At 35.1% G+C, this 25,745-nt stretch overlaps 1 protein-coding gene across 6 annotated transcripts in view; it reads left to right on the top strand.

Annotated features, from left to right (window-relative positions):
* The window catches only part of UBE2W (ubiquitin conjugating enzyme E2 W), a 68,527-nt gene that overhangs the window by 14,595 nt on the left and 28,187 nt on the right, over window positions 1–25,745 (top strand). For 5 of the 6 annotated variants that reach the window (XM_090283739.1, XM_090283737.1, XM_090283742.1 and 2 more), the window contains exons 2-5: window positions 3,087–3,178; window positions 6,613–6,715; window positions 15,938–16,093; window positions 19,726–19,801. In XM_090283739.1, the coding sequence (XP_090139865.1) occupies window positions 3,087–3,178; window positions 6,613–6,715; window positions 15,938–16,093; window positions 19,726–19,801 (427 nt within the window). The remainder of the gene's footprint in view (window positions 1–3,086; window positions 3,179–6,612; window positions 6,716–15,937; window positions 16,094–19,725; window positions 19,802–25,745) is intronic. The other variant, XM_090283743.1, reaches the window with a different exon arrangement.

Below are 25,745 nucleotides of genomic sequence, written 5' to 3'. Positions count from 1 at the left end.
TGTTTCCTTAATATGCATGAATCAGTATTTTAAAATAAAACTTTATTGCTTTGCAACTCATCCTGAACAAAGAGACATAAAAAGCTATTGTTGTGATTGTTTCTTAATATTATGGGGTGGGGTGGGATAGTACTTGCTAGTGTCATGATATTAACGTGTACCCCCAATATTTTTTTTAATCATGCTCCCCTATTGTTAACCTTTCCTTTAGTTTGTCGGGTTAGATGAAATTGGAGAAAACATTGTTGACCATTTTATGTACTGCTGCATTAGCAGCCATTGTCATATACATAGCTCTACATTTTTAATCTTTTTTTCCTCCTCATTTCTAATTCTCCCTATGCTAAACAAGGATTTCTATCTTTTAGAATAGTTTCTCAAACTGTCACTTCAAGATAAAACTTCATAAGATGTGAGACCTAACTCTGCATTCCTTTAACTTGCTCCATTTCTCATTTTAATATACCATATACTTACTTGTTTTGTTATGATTTATTGACCATCTTTTCCCCCACTAAAATGTAAGCTTTACAAGTCCAGAAATCTTGTCAGTATGTCCTTTTATGTCGTCGTCGGCAGCCGTCCGTCTCGAGAGAGGATGGTGTAGCTTCTTAAGAGTCTATCTGCACCGCCGAGAATGGCTGTGCAGTCCGACTCGGGAGTGACACGGTATCTGTCTCCTCCCGTGTTGAATCGACATCTTGCGATGACGCTGGAGTGTCCTCTCCAGTGAAGCTGAAGCTACAGAGCCTGGGCAGGGTGATATGGAGGGTCTGCTGTTGCCCATGCAGCAGACCCCCCCTCTCTTCGCAGCTGAAGGGTCCAAGGGAAAGACGGAGTCAATACAGCTTGGCTTCAGGTGCGCCGCAGGAGTTGCCGGTGTTGACTACAACGTCAAACCGCCTTAGGGACTCCGGCTCCGGATTTTCTGTCGGGGTTTACTCCCTTAGCCTTTCCCCTGAAGAGGTATGCCGCAAGGCAGCGGAGGTTTTTTGGAGTCAGAGTTTTCCTTCTCTGATGTGCCCTGACTGGAAGATCAAACCAGCGACACTTAGCTCGCAGGCCGACGCTCAATCCACTGAGCCAAACCAGCCAGGTCCTTTTATGTATTACCATTATTATTATTATCTAAGTGGGATATATTCTGTTCTGATTTTGATATATAACCACAAGAGAATTATTTAAAGTTTTTGTGCCTTGGTTTTAACATATATTAGTGTGGGGTAATACTTAGAGAAATGCGCTAGTTTAGAAGCTGAACTGGTTTAGATATGAATGGCCTTCTTAGGATGCTTTTATTTTTTAATCCTTACCCAAGGACATTTTTTCATTGCTTTTGGATAGAGAGAAAGGGAAAGAGAGGAACATAGATGCAGAGAGAAGCATCAAGTGGTTGCATCCCCTATGCGCCCAGACAGAGGATTAAACTCACAACCTTTCAGTTACAGGATGATGCTCCAACCAACTGAGCCACACTGGCCAGGGCAGGATGCTATTTAAATTTCTTTTTTTTTTTTAAATAGGAGTATTTGATGTGATGCGGTATTCTTCAACTTAAATAGTAATGTTCACTATGAAACAGTCATCTTCGTACATTTTTAAACTGTCAAACCCCTCATCTTCAGCTGACTGAAAAAGCAAATGATCAGGACCCGAAGAGGCGAAGATCACATCATTGGGATGGCACTCTGTGATTTAGCACTGTGCTACACAAAGTTCTGTGGACCTGTTACTGGGCCATGCTTTTAGAAATTGATTCTAATTTCTTCTGTTTCCTTGAGGTGGTATATAATATGGTTTAGGAGTACAGGAAGCAGGAAATGTTAGCCAATATAATGTCAGCACTGAAGATGAGTTGGGGTTTGTTACACCAAAATAATGTGATATATTCAACAAAATAAATAAGCCCTGTTGCTGGATGATGTGGGGTTGGATCAGAATGTGGGGAGTGAGAAATTGCAAGTAGTTGATAGCTCATTTTCATTGTTGCAAACAATTATGATATTGCAAGATCTAAGGAAAAGTTTTCATTCTTGGCAACTTAAAGAGCCATTTATTCAAGTTCTATTGATATTACAGTGATTCTCAACAAAGAAAGGGAGGAGTTTTCTAAACTGGTGGTGGTGGATGATGTTGAGCCTATTTAAAGGCATCATGTATTGAAAAAGTCTAGTAACATTGCTATATTGACAGTAATATTTGTTCAGAAAAAGCAGATACTAGCTTAATTCTTGAGTTCTGAAGATATTCATGCTTGTCTGCTTTAATCCAAGAAAAGACATTTATTCAGAATCTTTATATATAATGTTGCATACAATTCTAATAGCATTGATTATTTGGTTTTTAAACCCATAAATTAGGAGCTTCTATTGTTTTTGTTTCATACTAACAAATAATGCCACTGATAATAACAACAGGAGAGTTGACAATACAGCCTATACAAACAAAATTGCAAAATACATAGCCATTCTGAGGCATATAGTATATGGAAAAATAAGTTTACATAGCTCAGGCCTTGATATGTTACATTCTGGTATTGAAAGATTAAATTATGTGCAGATGATCATATTTAAGAAAACAAATGTGAGCTGTAAATTATAAGCTAAAAATACTTAAAATTTTTTCAAAAGTTTTTTTTTTTTTTAATGACAAGATACTTGTGTAGTTCCTCTGGAAAGCTTGTCTAGCTGAAATGACATGTTCTTTGAGGATTATGGAGAACTATGGTACTTATAATTGAAAAACAGTAAAGGAAGCACTGTTAAAACTCAGCACTTATAACCTAGGCTGAGACTTTATAACTTGGAGTGGCTGTGAAGTTTTGTAGGAGAGCTGGCTGCTCTTCATAACCTCTTCACAGCATCAGTTTTAACAAATACATTTAAATATTTTGACAATAGGTTGTGAATTTTAGTACAGGCAATTGAAAATTTGAATATTAGATATACACATAGAATATATAGAAGATGTAAGGTGTCTGAAAAGGAAAGGTATCAGTATTTGGAGGAAATTTAGTCAAGGATTCTCGACTATTACTAAAAGGACATTATAACAAAAAAGTATAAGTTATTGATATATTTTTCTAGAAACGACTGCAGAAAGAACTGTTGGCTTTGCAAAATGACCCACCTCCTGGGATGACTTTAAATGAAAAGAGTGTTCAAAATTCAATTACGCAGTAAGTATTTAATTTTTTAAGTACTTATTTTTTTCTTCAATGCAATGTACGAATGTATACTCATTTTTTAAATACAGAATTATTTTCATATTTTATCACATTCTCTTTCCACTAAGAGGTAAATATAGTTAATAGACCTATGCATGAAAAAGTGAAGGGTGGAGGGGAACACAAGTATTCTCTGTAATTCAGCTCCTTCCTTGAGAGGGGGGTACAAGGCTCTTCTCAAATAGGATACCAAGAAGAGTGGTGAGATACGGGTCTCCTCTCTTAAAAATGAGTATTTGAATTAGTTTGAAATGTTTTCAAGAGTATCATCCTAAGATCTCGCAACTCAGTATGGTCAATTCTTCACCGTTCCTTTTGTTGAATAATTCTGTTAGATAAGGGTAACTGTTCTGAAATAAGGGAAATTTAAAATAATTGACCCTCTCCTTAAAAAAATAAATCTCTAAAAACGAGAGTAGCCAACTAGATAGAAGTTTACTATAGACCAACTTGTAGGACAAATATGACAATTCAAATATTTAGTGATAGTCTAGGTTCAGAGAGCAAGAGTGACCAAAATTCATACAATGGGCCGCGGTTGGGACGGATATACTCATCCTTTCAGAAGAAACAATTTTGGTTATTTTTCACATTGACATTTAAGTCATTAATACAGGAGTCAAGCTTTAAGAACAGGAATACAGAGAATGAATATGTTGGTGTTTCAATAGATATATTGATGTTTGAAGATGTAATATACATCTCTAGCCCTGTAACAATTTATTTAAACGTTGCTGGATTCTTCATTGATTGAGCATTTTTAGGTTCACTGCAAAATTGAGCAGAAGGTATAGAAAGTTACTATGTACCCTCTACTCTCTCACATGGGATGGCCTCCCCCATTATCAATAGCCCCCACCAGAGTGGTATATTTGTACAGTTGATGAATCTACATTTGATACAGCATAATCACCCAAAGTGATTATGGGATTCACTCTTGGTGTTGAACTTTCTGTGGATTTGGACAAATGTCCAACTGAGCCTCGCTGGTCAGGTTGGTAACTCTATTCGTAATTTCTTGAAGAACCTCTATACTATTTTTTATAGAGGCTGCTCCGATTTATATTCCCACCAGCAGTGTACGAGAGTTCCTTTTTCTCCACAACCTCTCCTACACTTGTTATTTCTTGTCTTTGTGATGATAGGCATTCTGATATGTGTGAGGTGGTATCTCATTGTGGATTTTAATTTGCAAATCCCTAATAGCTAGTGAAGTTGAACACCTTTTTGTGAATCTGTTGGCCATTCGTATGTCTTAGGCAAAGTGTCTGTTCAGGTCCTCTGCCCATTTTTTAATTGGATTGTTTGTTCTTTTGTTATTGAGTTGCGTGAGTTCTTTATATACTTTGAGTATTAGCTCCTTACCAGAGATATCGACTGCAAATATCTTCTCCCATTTGGTTGGTTGCTGTTTTGTTGATGTTTCTTTTGAAACAGCATTATCTTTGAATAAACCTATCATTTAGAGATTTTTGTCAGGCAGTAATTTTTCTTTTAAAATAGCATTATAGATGAATCACAAAGTTTTATTATCTTTGGCCCATCATCTAGGATATAAAAATTGTCTTATAAATATCACATCTTAAAATACTTAAATGGGATTATATGGGATGCGGATATGGATAAGGAAGATGATGAGAGTATATTAAGCTTTTTGGAAGACATTATGGTAGCATGTATTAAGACCGTTAGCATGAGTATTGTATCCTTTGACCTAATAAACCCCTATGCTATTTTAAGAAAGGAACAGAAATATAGAAAGATTGACTTTAGACACTAACTACAATTGACCCTTGAACAATGTGGGGATTAGGAGCACCAACTCCCATGTAGTCAGAAATTCACATATAACTTTTGACTTACCCAAAACTTAACTACTGATAGCCTATTGTTGACTGGAAGCCTTACCAATAACATGAATAATTAACACACATTTTGTATGTGATATGTATTATATACTGTATTCTTACACTAAAGTAAGCGAGAGAAAAGGTTAAGAAAATGATAAGGAAAAGAACATACATGTACAGTACTATGCATATTTATTGAAAAAGTATTCACGTGTAAGTGGACCTGTGCGGTTCAAACCCATGTTGTTTCAGGGTCAACTGTATTCATTTTGACAATACTTCTAAGATAATTTGGAAACAGTATAAATGTCAATAATAGGGAAATGTTTTCTCAAGGTAATATAGTGAAACAACATCCTTTGAATTTTAGTTTACAGTCTGCAGATAAGGCAAAAATTTTGTATAGTCATAATTACCTTTGAAAATTCCTTAGAGAGGCCATGTTGGTATGTATCCTGTCTTACTATACCCAACTAAGCTAGTTTTTCCTTCAGAAGATAGAGATGACTGCTTCTTTGATCAGGAGCCATGAATGTGGGGGAAGAAATACACATTTAAACATTAGAATCATAGAGCAATAGCTACTCACAACAAGTTAAGAACTGAGACTTCTACCATTTCATCCTTACTCTGGGATGTGTGCTTGTGATTAAAATCATAAACACTGATGATTTGAATTGATAAGGAAACAGCAAAATGACTAGTATGAAATGTACCCAAAAAACCTTAACAGTAATTATCTGGGTGATTTTTGTTTTATTTATACTGTTTCTAAATTTCCTATAGCGAGCATATTTTACTTTTTAATTCATAAAGTGTTATTTAAAATTATACTGCACAATAGAAAATTATGCCTCTTTGACCTCTCACCCAGCTATTGGAAGGATTACTGAGGTGGTTACTTAGCTATTTAAAAGCTGTGCTTGGGTAAATCACATGAATATTTGTGGTATATTGTATGTCCTAAAAATTATCTTATAAACAGAATGAAAGGGTACCAGGGAGTCCGCAGTTTTCCTCAGAATATCACTGTGCAGAATGGGTATCAGGAGTAAAAGCAGATTTTTATAGCTAGGAAGGACCTACCTATTTTGAAAAAAGAATAGCTTTTATATTTTGTTTTCCGTGCAGCTTTTGCATTGTATAAAATTTACTGTGTTCTGGCTCTGATGTCAGGAATGTGCTGGGATTTTTTGCATATGTAGTGTTAGGTATCTTTCTAACAACACTTCAGAGTGTTTTTTGTTTGTTTTGTTTTTCATTTATTCATTATTTATTTATTTATTTTCAGGCCTCTGTTAAAATTTGGCTCTGTCCTTTGCTAGCTTTCTGACCATCAGTGGCAGAGAGGGGAATAAGGCCAGGAGTGTGAATGCCGTCTTTTATAATTGTTGGGAGGAAGAAGTGTGCTATTACACATGACTGCTATCCCAATGCCTAGAGGAAGTTCTTGGTGTTTCCCTTTTTCCTTCTCACCCCAATTTCTTTTATCTGAAGTTTTTAACTTATTGCTGTTGTTGTTTTTTTCTATTCTAGGTGGATTGTAGACATGGAAGGTGCACCAGGTACCTTATATGAAGGGGAAAAATTTCAGCTTCTATTTAAGTTTAGTAGTCGATATCCTTTTGACTCTCCTCAGGTAACTGCTTTACTTTTTAAAATTTCATTGTATTTTTAGATTATAGCAAATTGCTAAATTAGTGATTTTTTTACTAAGTAAAACTTTATAAAATCATTATAATTATGTAATTGGTTTACTTACTATAATATAATCAGGATCTTATCAACATTTTATCAATACATTATTTACATGAGGGTTTTGTTGCTTTTGCACTTCCAAGAACTTAAGATTTTCTTATGTTAGTAAAAAGGGGGATGGAAATCTAGCCAGGCTCATGGATTGTAGAAGAATATAGCATTCTGGAATAACTAGGCCCCTGTTCCTAGATAAGAAAATAGAATGACATTGTAGAGGTGAGTGCTTTGTTCAAGGGAGCACTTCTTTGATTTTGTATTGACATGCTGTCTTTGCAACTTTTTAGTACTGCAAGGGCAGCATATATTACAAGAAGCTAAACATCTAGACATGAACCCCAAATATCATTATAATTTGAGGCACTATCAGTGTAGTTAATGGCTTAATTCTTGGACAGGGGAAAATGGTGATGGAGGAACATTTTTGAGAGCTTTTTAACTAGGATGAATGACTAATCATTAGAGGTTGGAGAAAGGGAGGCTCTAGATTGACTTCCAGATTTCTGGCTTGGTAAGGGTAAATGAATTACTGTATGTAGGGGCAAAATGATAAGACTTAATGCAAACTCTTTCTAGTGTTGCTAGGTAATGAGGCGTTATAGATAATGAAATTTCCCAAATACCTGAAATTAAACTTGTTGGATGCTAAAATAAGCCGTTTTTAAGGAAAATTATATCTCTTTGCCACTTTATATAGCATATGCCATAGTCTAGTAGAATTAGACTATATTCAAAAAACAGCAAAATGTCTTCATTCTCTCCAGAAAATGATCTTTACTTTCTGTTGTTGCCTTTTGGCTTATCAGCATCATTTTTTACTGTTAATGCTTAAAAGCAACAGGGTCTTCGGTATATGAAGGAAGAACACAACTAACCAGTTTGGGAGCTTTTGACTAGGGAGATATTGGAGGCTTACTGTGGGAGCTCACATAGTTTTCATCAGAGGAAGATACTATTTTTCTAAACATGAAACTAAGTCAAAAGTGTTCTCTAATCCTTAGTATTTTTTTCTAAATCAAATACCAAAATTAAGCATCATTTGTATTTCATCTTTAATATTTCTGTAAGTATGGGCATTGTAATAATTTTCCTCTCTCATCTTATATTCTTTTTATTCTCCTTCTGATGATACTTCTGCCTACCCTTCTGATGTTGGAATTCTCCAAGTTCTTTATTCAGCTCTCCTTTACTCTTCTTACTCTTCTCTAACTTCTTCAGCCATCTTAAGCATCTGACTCCCAGATCTACAGCTCTGTATACAACCTCTTCTTTCTGAGGTATAATTTCACACCCTTCTTGAATAACTCTACTTGAATAACTCCAGACATCTCAAATTTAACTCATCTAAACTCAGTCTTTTTTTCAATTACAAAATAAAGGGAAATTTGTTTTCTTGTGTTACTGTCCACCTCTCTGCTGGTGTTAAAATTTTTCCTTTACTCACTCTTAAATACAGTTTTTTGGATCCTTTTGCAGTCATTTCACTCTTATGTTACCGTCAATGCTGTAGTCCCAGGTTTTTATCTTTCATTTGGACTATTACAGAATAGCCTAGTTCTTTTTACCCCTACACATCCTTTCACAGTGCCACCAGATTTCTTTGAAGTCACAAATTACCTCATTGATTTTTACATGTACACACAGAACCACCATCCCCACCTACCTCAGTAAAACCTCTAATGATTCATTATTTCCTGTCATGTCTAAAAACTCTTTAGCTTAGCATTTAGGTCCCCTCATGGTCAAGTCAGAATTTAATCATTTCAGCCACACATTACCTTGATTCGTTCTACTATATAGTAATATTCGTATCATACTTTATAGTGGAACATCCATCCTGGCTGTATCTTATAACAGCTCTTAATGAAGAGGTTAGGGGGAGATGGGTTCATCCTCATTTTATAAGTGAAGAAATAGAAGCTTACAGAAGTAAAGTGTCTTGTTCATGGTTTAAAAGCTAGCTAGTAGTAGAACAGTCATGACTCTGACCTAAGTCACTTCGTTCTTATACTGCCAGTCAGGAGTGAGTACCAGCATGGGAAAAATGCTTATTAATCCATTCAGTAATGTTATCCATGGAAGACAAAGATCATATGTAGAATGATACCTTTGAAAGCTCCAGGGTACTTGTTTCCAATCTTTTGGAATATGAGGATTCCTTTTTTAACAGAAATTAATCCTGTAGTCTTTCCCATGTCAGAGAAATTAGATATTTTAATATCCAGATTGAGAACATGACAGAGCTATTCTGAATCCAGTAATATTTTAAAATTATTTTAATCATTTCATCTGTATGGTTACAATGTAATTATAATGGGTCTAACAATAAATGCTTGATATGCATGTAGATTTCAAGATTTTTGCAATAACAAACTGCAGAGGTCCATTGCTCTGGGCAGTTATTGGAACCACTCTGGGGCAATAAAATTCCCCATTCAGCAAAGATTGTTTTTGATGAGACCTGGCAGCACTGGCATGGGTGAGATAGTATTTCACTCTCCTGTACAATGAGCAGTACTAGATTTACCACTATTTACAAAAGTAGAATTTGGGAAAATGTCCCTAGAATAGATTCATCTCATTGTAAAATTATTACTTTTGGGTCTGAACTTTATAAGAGCATACATAAATGTTATAGTTTGCTGTGTTTTTTTCCATACTAGTTATAATTAGTTTCTCACATTATTTCACTTTATAATGAAAAAGCTACCTATCTAAAATATGGTGTTTGGCTCTGTCATTTGCTTTAAAAGAAACAATAACAACAAAAGAAAACCTTTTTCAGTTAATATGGGAGCCAAGATGAGATACCTTTTCATCACTGGTTTCTACTAACATGCACTGATGATTAGCCATACAGAAAATAAAATATTTTAAATATACTCATATACTATTTTTCTATGTTAGGAATCAGGTAAATGGTTGGTTAATTTAATGAGCATGAATTGTGTGCCAAATAATCTTCTGTGTACTTTAGAGATGGTAGAGAGTACAGAAATTAAAGAGCATTGGTCCTGCCACCCTGGCCGGGTAGCTCAGTTGGTTAGAGCATCATACCCATACATCAAGGTTGCGGGTCTGATCCTCGGTCAGGGCAGGTACAAGAATCAACCAGTGAGTACATGAATAGGTGGAACAATAATCGATAATTCTCTCTTTCTCTCTCAAAAAACAACCAAAAAACCATTAGTCCTGCTTTGTAGTCTGTGTAGTATTTGGATAGGTAGACATTTATACATTTATTTTTAAAAATATTTATTGAGCACATAGCATAGGACAGACCCTGTATCTAGGTATTGGTGATGGAATGTTGAACAAAACTACAAAATTGCAACAACAACAAAAAGCCTGTCATGTGTAGTTTGCTTTCTTGTAGAAAGAGACAGACAATAAACAATAAGTACATACAGAATGGAAAATGGTGGAAAAAAGTAGAAAAGAGGAATGAGGTTGTTGCTTCTTTGGAAGGGGTGGTAAGGGAAGATTTCACTGAAAAGGTGACATCGGAGCAGAGATCTGAAAGAAGTGACTGAGCCATGTGAAAGACGAGAGGGGAAGAGCAGATGAAAAAAAATGCAAAGGCCCTGAATCTGGTGCTCCTGTCGCGGCCCCTGGAGTGGTATGTAAACTGGAAGGGGGTGGTGTAGGACAGAGGTCAGGTAATTTGGCCTGGAGGGTTAATCACAGGTTGTATAGGACATTCCTAGCCCATTGTAATAATTTTGACTTTTACTCTGAATGAAATGGGAGAACTTTGAAGATTTTGAGCAGAGGAGACATGATCCTACTTAAAATTAAAATGTAAAATAGAATCTGGCTGTTTTGTGGCAAATTGACTGTTGTGGGCACTGGGGTACAGGGAGACCAGATGAGCTATTGAAATAATACAGGAGGAGAGTGGAGGTCATGGAAGGCACCGTATTTTGTACCTATTTTAAACATTAAGTGAACAGAATTTGCTGATGAACCAAAGTAGAATATGAATGAAAGAAAGGAGTCAAGGAAGACTTCACAATTTTTAGCCTCTGCAACTGAAAGTATGATTGTTTGCTTGGGAGCAAAAGAGAAAGCAGTGACCATCTAGTGTGGAATGAGGGGGCAAAGAAAAACCTGTTTGCACTGGGACTTAAGGAACAAGAAGAGGTTATGTCAAAAGTGGGGCAAGGCATGAGAGGATGTGCCTGTTCTGAGATTTGTGAGCATGTATTGTAGTTTTGTGTGTAGATCATGGAGGCTTTCAACAGGAGATGAAAATGAGGGCATATTTGGGGACCTGTCAGAACAGTAATGTGAAGGAGTTGGAAATCTACCTCAAAGGAATTGGGAGGTGCAGTACATCTCCATCAAAACTATCTAGTCTTCAAGCTTAGTATTTTTACTGTTTTGCTTCTTTTCCTTTCTACCTCTTTCTTCCCCATTCACGGCTTTTCCTTTCTACAAATATCCACTATTTTAGACCCCCTTTCTCTTTCAGAACATCCTATTTGAAAGAAACAAATCCGAAACATCTCTACATTGTCTTGTAAATGTTCCAGTTATACTTGTTTTTAAGCTTTCAACGAATTTTTATTGAAAAAAATTAGGCATTTTGGAAATAGGAAAGGAAATATGCTTTTAGGAAGAAGAGGATACTGTCCATTTAGTTTTGAAACTGTATTGATGCTAAAAGCAGTGCAGCAAATATACTTGGCTGTGACTGTAAAGCTTTAGAAACATTGTGGGAAAAGAGTAATCAGTTGATGCTGCTGATAACATACTAGATGACCAAAAGGAAAAATTGAATTGAAAACTCTGTTACAATTCTAATCCCCAGTTACTTTTGTCAAAGATTCACATTTATACTAGACTACTTAAATCACATATTATTCATAGGTACTTGATTTAGTTTATTATAGTAAACTCTGCTCATATATTCAGTTTTATAGTTACACATTAAATATGTTATCTACCTATAATTTTTTTAGAAAAAGAACATTCTCTCATATTGTCCCTGGAGAAATCTTGGTATTTATATTATCGATTGGCTTTTATAATTATAGCTGTTTTGTACTACTCATTCTGTATATATTGTGTTTTAAACTAGCCTGACACCAAATTAGGTGTCTGACTTTATAATTACTTCTATACCACTAGTCTGAACAAAGTAGTATTCCTTCCTTGTGGTCAATATTGTGCAGTTGAGCTGATTTTTGGGAATTTCATATATAAGTACCATTAATTTCATATTAGAAAGTGTTAAACTCCTTCCTTTATTTTGTCACTATTGGTGGCTTTTAGTTTAGATTTTAGTAGTTTTATGACAGTACATTCAGTATGCAAAAGTTACCCAGAGGTTAGCTTGCCTAAACATCAGGTTGGATGTGGAATATGTATACTTACAAAATTATATGGATTCTGCATAATTAGTTCTCTCTTGGATCTCACCTGCTCTTGAAAATGAACCTCACTGATAGGGAGATGTTTGGAAATTTAGATACATCGGAGGACTGTTTCTAATACAGATTCAGAACTTAAGGTGTGGTTCACATGCATTAGATCTGAGATCCTCTTCTAAAATTGTAACTTTTATTTCCATCAAATGGCTTGTTCTTAAACATTTATAATTCCACTTTAGTCATTTGCTTTATGCTATGTGGAAAGTGTGCAGTCTCCGATTGCTAATTGTTTATATGTTTCTGAATAAATTATTTTAAAAATAAATTAATCTTATTTATTCCCTTTGGTTTCAAATTCATTGTATTCAATTGCCTTGTCAGATTTGTTTTAGATAGTTTTATCAGCTACTTGGGACTCCAAATAAAAAGTATTTTTGAACTCTGAAAATAGCTTAATCATCATCTCTTAAGTTTTTCAGAATCTACTTGGCTTCATTAAAATAACTGAAACGTACATTTACTCCTTTGGCTTGTACTTTGTATTAAGTAAATGAGGATGATTAAGAGAGTGATCTTGAAGAAATTCAGCCTTGGTTACCTTCCCCATCACATGCAGAGAACCAGAATAGGAAAGTTTACATTAAAACGGTCTGTGGGAACTACTTACCAGCTTTTTATATGAATAAACTGTTGAAAAGTTTTTTCTTTTATTTCAGGAATTCATCATTTCTGGCATATAAACTCAGCCTTCCCTGGTTTAGACAAACTTCTAAAATTCTGTATCTGGCAGGTTAGGCCCTAGGAGTTACCTATACTGTGTACAACTAATTCATTCCTCTTTTTTTTTTTTTAATGGTTGCTGAAAGTTTCAGACTGGCTGCATTTGCCCTGCATATAGTGTGTTAAAAATCCCCCCTGCCTTTTTTTTTTTTTTTTTTAAATAGGGTTATTGATATCTGATTGTTTATTTCAGTCCCCTCAGACTTCAGAGTTGTTCTGTTGACTTCTATCTCTCTGCTTGTAGACTGTGTGCTGCTTTGCTGTAGGTGTCTACTGCTACTTACCCCTTTTCTTTCTCTTCTCCTGATTTCCTTTTGGGTCATGCATTCTTGGCTCCCAGGTCAAGTGATTTAGTTTATCATCTATTTCTCCAAGAATACTACTTTCCTTCTCCTCTGTGAATTGGCTAGTCAGAGCATTCCGAGGTAACCATTGTATTTGACTATCTGTGTCTTTTCCTTGATGGTTGCCGATACATTGATCCTTTTTTACCACAGAAGATAACTTCGCAGTTCTTCATTTTTTGTTATTTTCAGAGCACTATTATTTGACTTCTTAAAAAAGATGTTAATGAAAAAGAAATATTTAAAAAAAATAATTGTGGTCAGAGAATGAGCTCTTGGGCATTGCTTGCATTCTCAATAAATGTATCCTACTGGTCAAATGACATTTTTTGGTGAAGTGAATAACCCCAAAGCAGATGCATGTTTTGTGAGATTTGTTAAGCATCTATGACACATTGTGGGAATATTAAATGCATATGATAATAAACTATAGTTCATATTTATAGAAAGTAGATTTTAATAATTGTGGATAAACTCAAGGTGTGGAACTGCAAGGACATTTAAGCAGTCATTTTCTTTTGTAGAGCAGTACTTTTTTTTTTTACCAAAAAGTAGTGAAAAAGACCCTGGCTGGATAGCTCAGTTAGATAGAGTGTCACCCAATAAGCCAGAGTTGCAGGTTCAGTCCCGGTCAGGGCACATATAAGAATCAACCAATGAATGCATAAATAAGTAGAGCAACAAATCGATGTTCATGTTCTCTCTCTCTCTCTCTCTCTCCCTCCCGCCTTCTCTCCCTCCCTCTCTCTTCCTCTCCCTCTCTCCCCCTTCCTCCCTTCCTCCCTCTTCTTTCTCTCTCTAAAATGAATTTTTAAAAAGCAGAAAAGTGATGACAAAGTCATTAGCATCAATAAATATAATTGAGATAAACGGCATACTTCTGACACAGCTGTGCCAAAATCTTTAAAAGGGGTTTTCTGCAATTGGGAAAGGAAAGTAGTTGGATATCACTTACTTTGAGACTTTACTTTTATTTTTCAGCTTTATTTTAGCTCTCTTTAGTGTGAATGGAGGGTGAATGACCAGAATTTAAAGAAAAAAATATGTGTGTGAAATTATTCCTTTGAGAAAAAAATCCTTTTGCTATCTTATATTAGTTTTAGTGAAGGAAATGAGTCCCATATGTTAGTGTATTTGAAATATTAGAGAAAGAGTGGTTTGTTAAAATGTACATACTTATAAAATTGTAATAAAATTAGATTTTGTAGGTAGCTATTTAAAAATAAGCAAAATCCAGGTTACGGTCATTTTCCATAACATGTCCCATATTAAACTATGGCATACGTTACTCTGGCCATAGTTACTTCACTTGGCTCTTTTCTCTATAAAGGGGGGAAAAACGTATGCTTAAAGCAATGTATATTTCATCAATTTCTGTTGTAACTTAAGGTAAAGTTTTTTCTACTAAGATTCTACTGTAGTCAAGTGCGAGGCAGTTTGCAGGATTGAGAAAGGTACTGCAAGTTTCATTGGGGAACTACTGGTTTATATTAGATGAGTTTTATAAAAATGCCACTATACCTACTGATTCAGAATCTGAAAGTGGGGTCCTTGAATTCGCATTTTAGCCAGATCTTCAGATAATGTTTTAAAGGCAAGGTCAGGAATTAGGAATTAATACTAAACAACAGAATAAAAGTGGTACATCATACTGCAGTATAAAATTCAGTTAGAGATTGGTGAATTAATTTTTATATCACAAATAATTGACTATGAAATAACGTATAAACCTTCTTAAATATAAGATTTATACTTTCTTTGACCTACTTTGGGCTGTGCTTACCCTCAGGATACATGAATTCATTCTCCAGCCTATTCATATACTTACGTAGAAATGTATAAGAAACCCTACTATTAGGATATTTCTTGAATTATTAGGGCAAAAGAAGGAAATAATAGATCTATTACCTTTTAAAACAGTGCTGAAGCAAGATGGAGAAAGGAAAAATTGGTAAAAGAATTGAGTAAAAGAAAAGACAGAATAACAGCAAGTAATTGAGACTCAACACCCCCTCCCCTTTTTTGGGGGGGGGTCTAGGCACATAGTTATTGGCTGACTAATAGCAGTGTTTTGTGCCTATCATAATGGACATGTGAGTTTAGAGGAGGTGGAATATATAGTAGTCATTTCCTTTTGCATATAGCACCTGGAGCGATAGAATTGTTACAGATGGAAGGGGTGTTCCTACCAACTAGAACTCATATTGTCTCAAAATTGAATACTTTCTGTTTGGAATTTAATTGTATTTGATTTCTATATGTAGAGAGCAATGAAAAGAACTGGAAAAACCATTTTTATAAATGGAGTTTTTTCACTAGTTTAAAAATGCATGTAATTTGGAAATTTCTATAAAGGATTTGTGAAAAATAGCTGAAATATAAAATAGATCATTTGGCTTTTTTTCCCCTAGTACATGGGCAATCATATGGTGAAACCAGTATTTAATAAATTGATGAGAATAAACAAGCAGTTGTTTATCTTGTTCCTGGCACTGATTTTATTTGTTTTTTATTTGGTTTTAAAATATTAAGTTACATGGAGAATATTCTATTTTTTTTTTGTAATACAGAATATTTGAGTGTTAATGGAATTTTATTCTTTCTTAGGTCATGTTTACTGGTGAAAATATTCCCGTTCATCCTCATGTTTATAGCAATGGTCATATCTGTTTATCCATTCTAACAGAAGACTGGTCCCCAGCGCTCTCAGTCCAGTCAGTTTGTCTTAGCATTATTAGCATGCTTTCCAGCTGCAAAGAAAAGGTAGGACTTTTCAGAATTATTCCAGGTAATATCTCTTCTTTCAGTTTAGGTAGAAACTATTTTAATGTACATTTTATTTGAAGAAGGGCACAGTGGTTTTTATTATATAGGGAATGTCATATTTAGTAATAGATTGGGAAATTATTTGGTAATTTTTCATTCCAAATGAAGTCAGACATTGTTTTATATTTCTTAGACAGGAAATTTCTGCAGATGTTCTTAAATAATCAGAATTTTATTTCCGTAAACATGCACAGGATAAAAGTGTCCAAGAAATTCTTGTTTCTAGATTTCACAGTGGAAAGTCCCAGAGACAAGCATCCTAGGTATATCCCTTCTCCCCTTCCCTTTCCCCTCTGCTGATTCACTTCCTGTCAGTGTGCTTCAGGGCATTTTCCAGCTACCAGAGCTTTGCTACCATAATGGTTAGGTTGGGTTGAAGAAGGAATACTAGATTACCAATACAATTTTTAGGACTTTTCCTCATACTCTTCTTTACAAATCGATAGACTGTCTGATGGAGAAGAAAAAAGACCAAAAGGAAAAATCACATGAGTTAAATTTAGGCTATCCTTTTAAAGCACCTAAATCCTCTGCATTTCTGGTCCTTTTGTCATTCCTTCTCGAGGGTTAATGTAGCGCAATGGTCATGTAGTTCTACATTTTTAAAAGCCTCACTTTTCCATGAGGGTTTCCTTCTATATTCTGTTTAAAGAAGAAACACACTTACCTTTGAGATTAGAGAGCCTGAGAGGTTATTTATTTTAGAAGGTTTTTTTTCCCCTGTGTTCTCCAAATTGAGCTGTCATTTTTATTAAATTAGTATTCAGAGAACTTTCAAGATAGTACTTTATTTTTAAATGGTGGGCTATCTAGACTCAAACACTTTAAGCCACTCTTTGCAAAGTCAGTTTCTTGGAATGTTAGTTCCATAAAAGGTTTCTTGGTATTACGTTTAAAAAGGGGAGGAAAGTGGTTTTTGTTTAACTAGTCATGGGAAATAATGGGTTAAATTGTATTTTTTCAAAGGATAGCATTAAGAGCTCTTAATATGCAATTTTATATACCACGTAAGAAAGGAAATTAACTCTGGTAGTTAAACTTGTGACACACCATTAGTTAAAAGACATGTATCCCCTATGAGAGTTGGGGTGGGCTGCGTGGCAAAGGGGGAAAATTGGGACAACTATAATAACATGAAAAATGAAATATTTTTAAAAATGAAAATGAGAAAGACATGTATCTTCATTCAGGAACATTAACATGTTCAGGAAAATTGTACATCTTAGAAGAGATGAAAATGGTGTACATATTATCTAATGTTAGTCTCACTTTTTAACTTCAGTTTCCTCTTTGCTGTTGGCTTTTCTAAGCTTCATTAAGGCTATACTTGAGCTTTTGTTAACCTCAAGGGCTAGGAAACAAGTCTTATTGATTGCTTCCATATTTTCTTCCCACCTCCACCCCCAGCACACATACCAGTTTTAAATTTTCAAGTATGTAGAGCAGAGCATTTTGCAGTGACAGAGGCTTCTATGTCCCTGCTAATGTTTAAATGCCTATAGAAAGGTGAGGCAGCAACATAGGATTAAATAGGAAAAGTTAAGAGATGAATACCAGAGATGTCTGCACTATAGGTCTTGCGTAGCCCTGATGATTTTTAACCTTCGTTTACATTTAAATATAATGATTTACTATTAAAAACTAGAAAATGTCTGTATTCTCTACCTCCTTGGTTCCTTGCTAAGCCTTACCATTTCCCTCACATCCTAGTTTGCTATTTTTTCTTGCATACTTAGTATAGACTAATTCCATTTAAGTTTTTGATAAACTAAAATTTTAATTTCATAATATAAATTATAATTAATGAACATGATAATCTGGAAGTCAGAACCTGGCAGCATTAGTTCTGCAAAATAGAAAATTCAGCAAACATTTATTTCGTATCTACTATATGTTATTTTTACTGTGCTAAGTACTGTGTTACAAAGACAAATAGGAAACTTGCTTTGCCATCGAGGGTATCTAGCTTTGAATAAGCTTAAAAAGTCTTCTAAATACAGTACTCACCAAAAATTTTATCCTATGGTGGACATGTTTGTATGAGTTTTACTTTACTAGTCGACTCTTTTTTAATACAAATTTTAATTTTTACTATAGGCATTTGAGAACTTTGATTTAGTCATAATTCTTTTATTCCAGTTTCCCATTTCATAGTCAAGAATGGTTCCCTTAACTGAAGATATTTAAATCTATTCTGTCATTAGATTTCAGTAGATTAAAGGTAATTTCTGATATTCAGATCAGGGGTTTTCAATAATCTACTCTTTATTCTCAGTGCCCTTAGAAGTCCAGACTTCCCAGCCTGTATTCCATTTCTAAAACAATTCTGGTAATCCATCTTTTCATATAGTTTATTTTTTCTAAGAACCCTATCTCTTCAATCACTTGTCAGTTTGGTTATATTCTTGACTTCAGCAAGTAAGAATGAGTGATCTTCTCCTTTCTTAAATTTTTTTAAATTGGTTTCTAATAAATATACACAAAATAGTTTATAAAATTATTTGCAATAGTAATAGCAATTTATTTCACCTGAACACTGGTTATGACTTTGCAGGAAAAACAACAGCAGCTCATCTAATTTTTTGAAGTAGCCAGGTATCTAATTTCATAATATTAATTTTTCAGGAATTTCCTCAGACATTATTATTAACAGGGTAATCTTGGGATAGTTGTCGAACATCTTATGCTCCAGTCTTCCCTTTTGTTAAATTAATATTAACTCAGGGCATTATGAGGCTCAACTAAGATCATAGTTATGTATGTGAATTTTAGATGTGCCAAGTACACTGCTTGTTTTTCCTTCCTGCTATTTAGGTAGTCCTGCTCTCTATTGCTTTTTGGTTGGACCTAATCATATCTACACACCTGCCCTCAGTGACTTTAGTACAGATGGATACGTGTCCAGATCTTTGTAGTATCATGTATTTCTTGTGTCTGATCAATGTACAACCGTTTTCAGGAAAATTCTGTTGTATAATCTATCTTCAATGTTGTTGGCATCACTGTTTCTGAGGTAGCTTCCTTGCAGAGCTGCTGTGTGTTTGTAATATGGTGCTAGTCAGGACATGTATAGCAGCAGTGTGCATATATTTTTTCCCCTTTTTCCCCTTACATTGTTTGGAAACTTAATCCTTTGGTCTGTCTCTGCTGATACTATCTTACAGAACTAAACAGTAATCCTTTGTGGAGGTTTATAAATTGCATTGGTTTCTCAGACAAATCTAGATAGACTTTTCTGTTTTAATTAGCTCACAAAAGTACTTATTAAATTATTTCTAGGGAGATCAGATAAATGAAACCAAAATTTTTTACAACCTAATGCTGCCACTTTTGGTTAATAGTTATTCTCTGGTAATCCCATTGAAATGTAACCGAAACTACCCTACCCCTATTTAAAAACAATTTCAGTGTCAAGAGCCTGCATTCCCTAGAATTTCTTTCACTTATGCTCTCAGCATTTATAATGTTTTATATGCATATTATAAGAGGTTTGCTAAAGCTTTTATTAAAACTGTCCCTTATGTTTTTCTATTTTACAACTTACCTATTTAAACTCTTTTTGGTTTCAGAGACGACCACCAGATAATTCTTTTTATGTTCGAACATGTAACAAGAATCCAAAGAAAACAAAATGGTGGTATCATGGTAAGCAGTTTTATTTTAGAATAATAATTTTTAGCATTTTGGTTTGAAAGATTATATATCTTATTTGCTTGAGAAAAAGAAGGGAGTATAATTGGTGTTAAATTTTTGTAATAATGGAGAAAATTATTTAAAATACTTGAGGACATTTTATGGGTAAGTTAGACCAGCTTCTTAATGGGGCACATAAAACCATAATCATCATACAAGTAAAACCTAAAATTGCTTTTGAAACACTACCATTTTATTACAAGAAAGAGGTTCTTAATAATCTTTAGATCTAGTTAGAGCTAGTTATTGGGAAACCTGTTGTTTGAAATAGAAGTTTTGATGTCTTGTGTACTCATTTAGTCCTGATACTGTTCTTTGGGAGGGACAGCCACATTGTTTGGGATGACCCATTAAATTAAAGAAAGCTATTCCTATTCTAATAGTTATTCCTCAAAAAAAAAAAAAAAAAATTGATGTCCTGATGTTTGTAGTTTATGTAAACAGTACTCTTAATAATTTTAAATTTCTATTGTTCATTGTTGGGAGGGTACTGGTAACTTTTGTAATTGAAAGCTGCTAGCACCTTTTCTAAACTGACCTTACAACTTCAGTAAAGAGATGTTTATAATTAAAAACAAAACGTTTATATTCTTCCATGTACTTTTTAAAACAAGTGTACAAAAACCACCCCCTGTGATTTTGTATACAAAAGAGCATTTCCTCTGTTTTGCTTTTTTTAACATTATTTTAATAAGAAATTAAAACCGACAAAACTAGTAGCAATGGAGAATTTCCCCCTTACCTTTCTTTCTAGTATGAAACCTGTTACCTTAGTTATTATGAGTCAATTAAAAACTTTTTAAAATTATAGGCATTCTCTAGGTGTTGAGGTAAAAGATGACTGGAGTTACAAGTTCCAGCAGTTACAAGTTAGTAAGCACAGTAAAAGAAAAATGCCATTCCTGAGAGCCACAGAAATATGCATATTTGGGATAATGTTAATGAGAAATGCAGATGACCTAGGAGAAGAAATAACAAAACTTTTAAGACCTGTAAAAAAAAAAAAAAAACTTTGATGAGAAGCCAGTATTATATTTAAAACTGTATATTCTTTATAAATTAGAGGTTTGATGTAAGTCAGTAAAAATCCAGTGGAATGATGGGGTGGGTGTTCTAAAGATTTTGAAAAAATCATCTTGAATTTTGAATTAAAAGATATGAAAGAGAATTAGCTTTCCAGCCACCAAAATGTATTGATGCAAGAATAGACAATGAAATACAATTCCTCTTTTCTAGGCCTTTCTGTACATAAGATTTGTGTATATGGTGAATAAGATGTCACAAATCAGTGAGAAGGGAAAAAATTATTTAGTAAGTAATCTTGTTAGAAAATTGGTAACCATTTTGGGAAAGAAAAATTAACATTTTTATTTCATATATGGAATGTTTTCTATGCATTAAATTAAACAATTTTTAAAAATGCAACAATAGAAAAAGTATGTTTTAAAAAGTTGGGTGCTACCTCTGGAGAGAGGAAGGATTTCTGAAATTAAAGGCAATCATAAAGAATTAAACATTTACCCTGGCTGGTGTGGTTCAGTGTATTGAGTGCCTGCCTGCGAACCGAAAGGTCACCAGTTCAATTCCCAGTCATGGCACCTGCCTGGGTTGCTAGCCAGGTCCCCAGTTGGGGGTGTGCGAGAGGCAACCACACACTGATGTTTCTCTCCCTCTCTTTCTCCATCCCTCCTCCTCTCTCTAAAAATAAATAAAATTGGGGAGAGGGGAGTAAAAGAAATCAAACATTTAGTTATATGAAAATGTAAACCTTTTATAAAAACACCAAAAAACTTCAAATCATAGTCACTATAAAGATTAAAAACTTTTCCAAGACTTCTGGCCAAGATGGAGCCCTAGAAAGACATGCTGCGTCTCCATCTACAACTAAGAAGGAATAGAACTACCACAAAACCAGAGACAACCAGAAGTTCCTGAAAATCAGGCTGCATGGAAGTCCAGCAAACAAAAATATAAAGAAGAAGTACTCATCCAGACAGGTAGGAGGGGCAGAGCCAGGGCTAAGAGGACACAGTGTGGTGGTGGTGGCGGCAGCAGTGGCAGGCCAGTGGAAAGCGCAGTTACATGTTTTAAAAAGTCAGGAGGGACACCTGGGGAGCGTTACCAGCTCCTCACCAGACCTCGCAGCTCACAGTATTAGCGCCGGAGAAAATCAAGCTTCATTGCTTCTGACTGTGCAAACCAGTGGGGGTTAGGGCGGAGGAAGAAACTGCTGGTCTCTCAGCAGAGTCCACTTATTTAAAGGGCCTCCACGGTCCTAGAACATCCACAGACCCACCCGTGCTGGTAGCATGGCCAGAGCAACAGCTAGAGAGGTGCCAGTCCTATATGGAAGTGGGAGAAGTGCCTGGAAAAGGGGCGAGTGCTGAGCAAGCAGCATTGTTCCCTCTCAGACCCCTCCCCCACAGACAGCGCCACAATGTGGTGAAACGGGTAGACCTGTACTAACGAACCATTACAACGTTAACAGCAGCGACATTTCTGCCTAAGACAGAGAGGCAAACAAACACAGGGGCCAGTCAAGATGAGGAGACAGAAGTATGGCCCAAAATTGGGAATGGATCAAGGTTCCAGTGGGAGAACTAAGCAATGAGGAGATAGTTGACCTAACAGACGCAGAATTCAAAACTCTGGTGATAAAGATGCTCACAGGCTTCACAGATAGGCTTGAGTACGGCAGACACATAAGGGAAGGAGTGAAGGCTATGCTAAGTGAAACAAATGACAATCCACACAAAACCAATGGTGAAGGAAAGGAAATGGGGGTTCAAATCAATGATTTGGAACATAAGGAAGAAGAAGGTCAGCCAGTACAGAATGAGGAAACAAGAATTGAAAAAAATGAGGAGAGGCTTAGGAACCTCTGGAACAACTTTAAATGTGCCAACATCCAAACCAAAGGAGTGGCAGAAGAAGAGGAAGAGCAAGAAATTGAAAACTTATGTGAAAAAATAATTGAGGAAAACTTCCCAAATTTTGCAAAGGAAATAGACATACAAGTCCAGGAAGCACAGAGAATTCCAAACAAGCTAGACCCAGAGGGGACCACACCAAGGACACATAATAATTAAAATGCCAAATATGAAAGATAAAGAAAGAATCTTAAAAGAAGCAAGAGAAAAGAGAGTTACCTACAAAGGGTGTGCCTATGAGACTATCAGCTGATTTCTCAAAAGACACTTTGCAAGTTAGAAGGAGCTCGCAAACAGTATTCAATGTGATGACAAGCAAGGACCTACAACCAAGATTACTCTATCCAGCAAAGCTATCATTTAGAATGGAAGGGCAGATGAAATGCTTCCCAGACAAGGTAAAGCTAAAAGAGTTCATCATCACCAAGTCATTATTATATGAATGTTAAAGGGACTTATTTAAGAAAAAGAAAACCAAAACTATGAACACTAAAATGACCACAAACTCACAACTGTCAACAACTGACTCTAAAAGGTAAAAACAAAATCCAACTAAGCAAACCAGAATAGGAACAGAATCATAGGTATGGGGATCATTTAGAGGGTTATCACCTGGGAGGGGGAGTGGGAAGAAATGGGGAAATGGTGCAGGGACTAAGAAGCATAATTGATTGGTACAAAATATACAGGGTAAAGTTAATAATAATATAGGAAAGGGTGAAGCCAAAGAACTTATATGCTTGACCCATGGATATGAAGTAAGGGGGGTGGGATTGCTGGAGGGAAGGTGGGTACTGGGCAGAGGGGAGCAAAGGGGAAAAAAAAATCAGAACTACTGTAACAACGTAATCAATAAAATACACTTAAAAAGTTAAAATTCTTAAACATAGCTTATTAAAAATAAAGGCCATTTATGAAAGTTGCTTAAGCATAAATATAGCATAGGCGGAAAAATTCAACACATTAAAATAACTACAAATTTAATATTTTGAAACTATTATTGAGTTGGCAGAGTTGTATAAATGAGTACTGTGCTGTAATAGAGTAATGGGTAGAATAAAATAGTGTTTTACTTGCTCATGGGACAGCAACTTAATGTAGTCCTTTAAGGAAGTGGTTCAGCAATATTTAACCAACTTGAAGTTTAAGAACCTTTTGTCATAGATACTAAACTTCGATAATTCTTCATAAGAAAATCATCTTTAATACAGAAGAATATTTTATGCATGAAATGTTCTGTGGAGCATTATTTATAATATACACTATTCCTTATCCTCCATGTTGTTGCCTCTACGTGTGCTATCACACATCCTTTTCTTCTTGTGAACTACTTCACCAAAGCCTTGTTGATTTTTCCCTTCTTTAAGGAACCTAATAAATTTATTACTGTGCCTAGAATGGAAGTTTTGTTTTAGTTTTTAAGATTTCCCCAGATCATTCTGATGTAGCTGGTCACTTGAGAACTTCTGTTCAAGGATTCTTATCTATAAAAGGACAACTTTCCAAATAAGATGCACTGATAATCAGACTTAAGGAATTCTTTTCGAGCACTAAAGTTTCCACTAAAATTTTAACAAGACCCTACTTTAATTAAACAGCCCTTTACTTCAATTTACACTGCTGGCTTCTCATTCTTTTTACATCTTGCCTTTTAGGACTGAACACTGTGCTGCCACTTTCTTCTGTGCCTTTAAAATGTCTCAAGTTCCTAAGAGGTGGTAATTTTATTTCAGATTCAGCCTCACTAAAATAGATAAATTCCATTGTCCTTTCTAGTACTTTTAAACTAAGTTTTAAAATTTGAGAATAAATTGTACTAGAGTGATGAATTTTAAAAATACATCTGTTTAGAAAGTATAACTCCACCACTGTGTCCCACCCAAATGTTAGACCGTATATTTCTATTTTTACCTTCCTTACTCCCTGGTAGGGAAGTTTCAAAAAGAATAATCTCTCACCCTGGCTGGTGGCTCAGTTGGTCAGAGTGTTGTCCCATGGACCAAAAGGTTATGGGTTTGATCCTCAGTCAGGGCAGGTACAGGAGGCAACTGATTGATGTTTCTCTTTCTTCTCTCTGTCCCTGCCTCTCTTTCTCCTTTCCTCTCTCAAACCAATAAACATGTCCTCGGGCAAGGATTGGGATAAAAAAGATAAGCATCTATTAAGTTCTCTGATGCTGCCTTATATAGTTGAAAGGACTGAAGAGAAATTCTTTAGGTTAAATTCCAGAGCTTATTACCTGGCTTTGAATAAGAAATGGAGAAAAGTCAGATAGTGATACAAAAAACATAAAAATTAATACTTTAAAATCAAATACACTTAATGGTGGAAGTTGTTTTGATAGAGTTAATAGTTTTTATCTATTACTGAGAAATCCATACTTTCATAACTAAACTAGAAAAGTCTTTTAATAGTTTGAGGATGGATCATCTCTAAGTTAGCCAAAAAGTGCCAAGAAAAGAAAGACTTTTCAAACAAAATTTACCTTTTACTAACTGTAAAAGTCTAAGGTTTGTATAGGAATTAATTTTTCCAATAAACAGGCCAAAACTGTCTCCTCTTCCTCTCCCTCCCCCTGAAATACAAATTAACCATTTTTTAAAAAGGCACTGGATTCTAATTGAACTAAATTATGACTATCCTAGTCCAATTTCAGTCCTGGGATGGTATCTTGGCTCCAAGTACAGATGTTTTTCCATTTACAGATAATTCTGTTTAAAATATCCTGTTTATTAATTTATAGTAATTGTTCATTCTTTCCTCAATGTGTTTTCTGCTCCTGCTTGAACCCTGCCTGCTTAAATCATTCCCTTTCCCACATTCTGCCTTAAATCAACAGTTTTGCTCCATGAGTGAGCCTGATATGAAGTCAAGGAAGAGCAATAGCAATATTAGTATACACATGAAGATGATAGAGCAACTGCTCTGCTCTAAATGTGGGTGGGTACATGCAGAAAATCTTTGAA

This window comes from Furipterus horrens, unplaced genomic scaffold, assembly GCF_987537825.1.
Source record: "Furipterus horrens unplaced genomic scaffold, mFurHor1.1.pri manual_scaffold_7, whole genome shotgun sequence".
Taxonomy (NCBI): domain Eukaryota; kingdom Metazoa; phylum Chordata; class Mammalia; order Chiroptera; family Furipteridae; genus Furipterus; species Furipterus horrens.
This window is presented reverse-complemented; position numbering and strand designations above follow the sequence as displayed.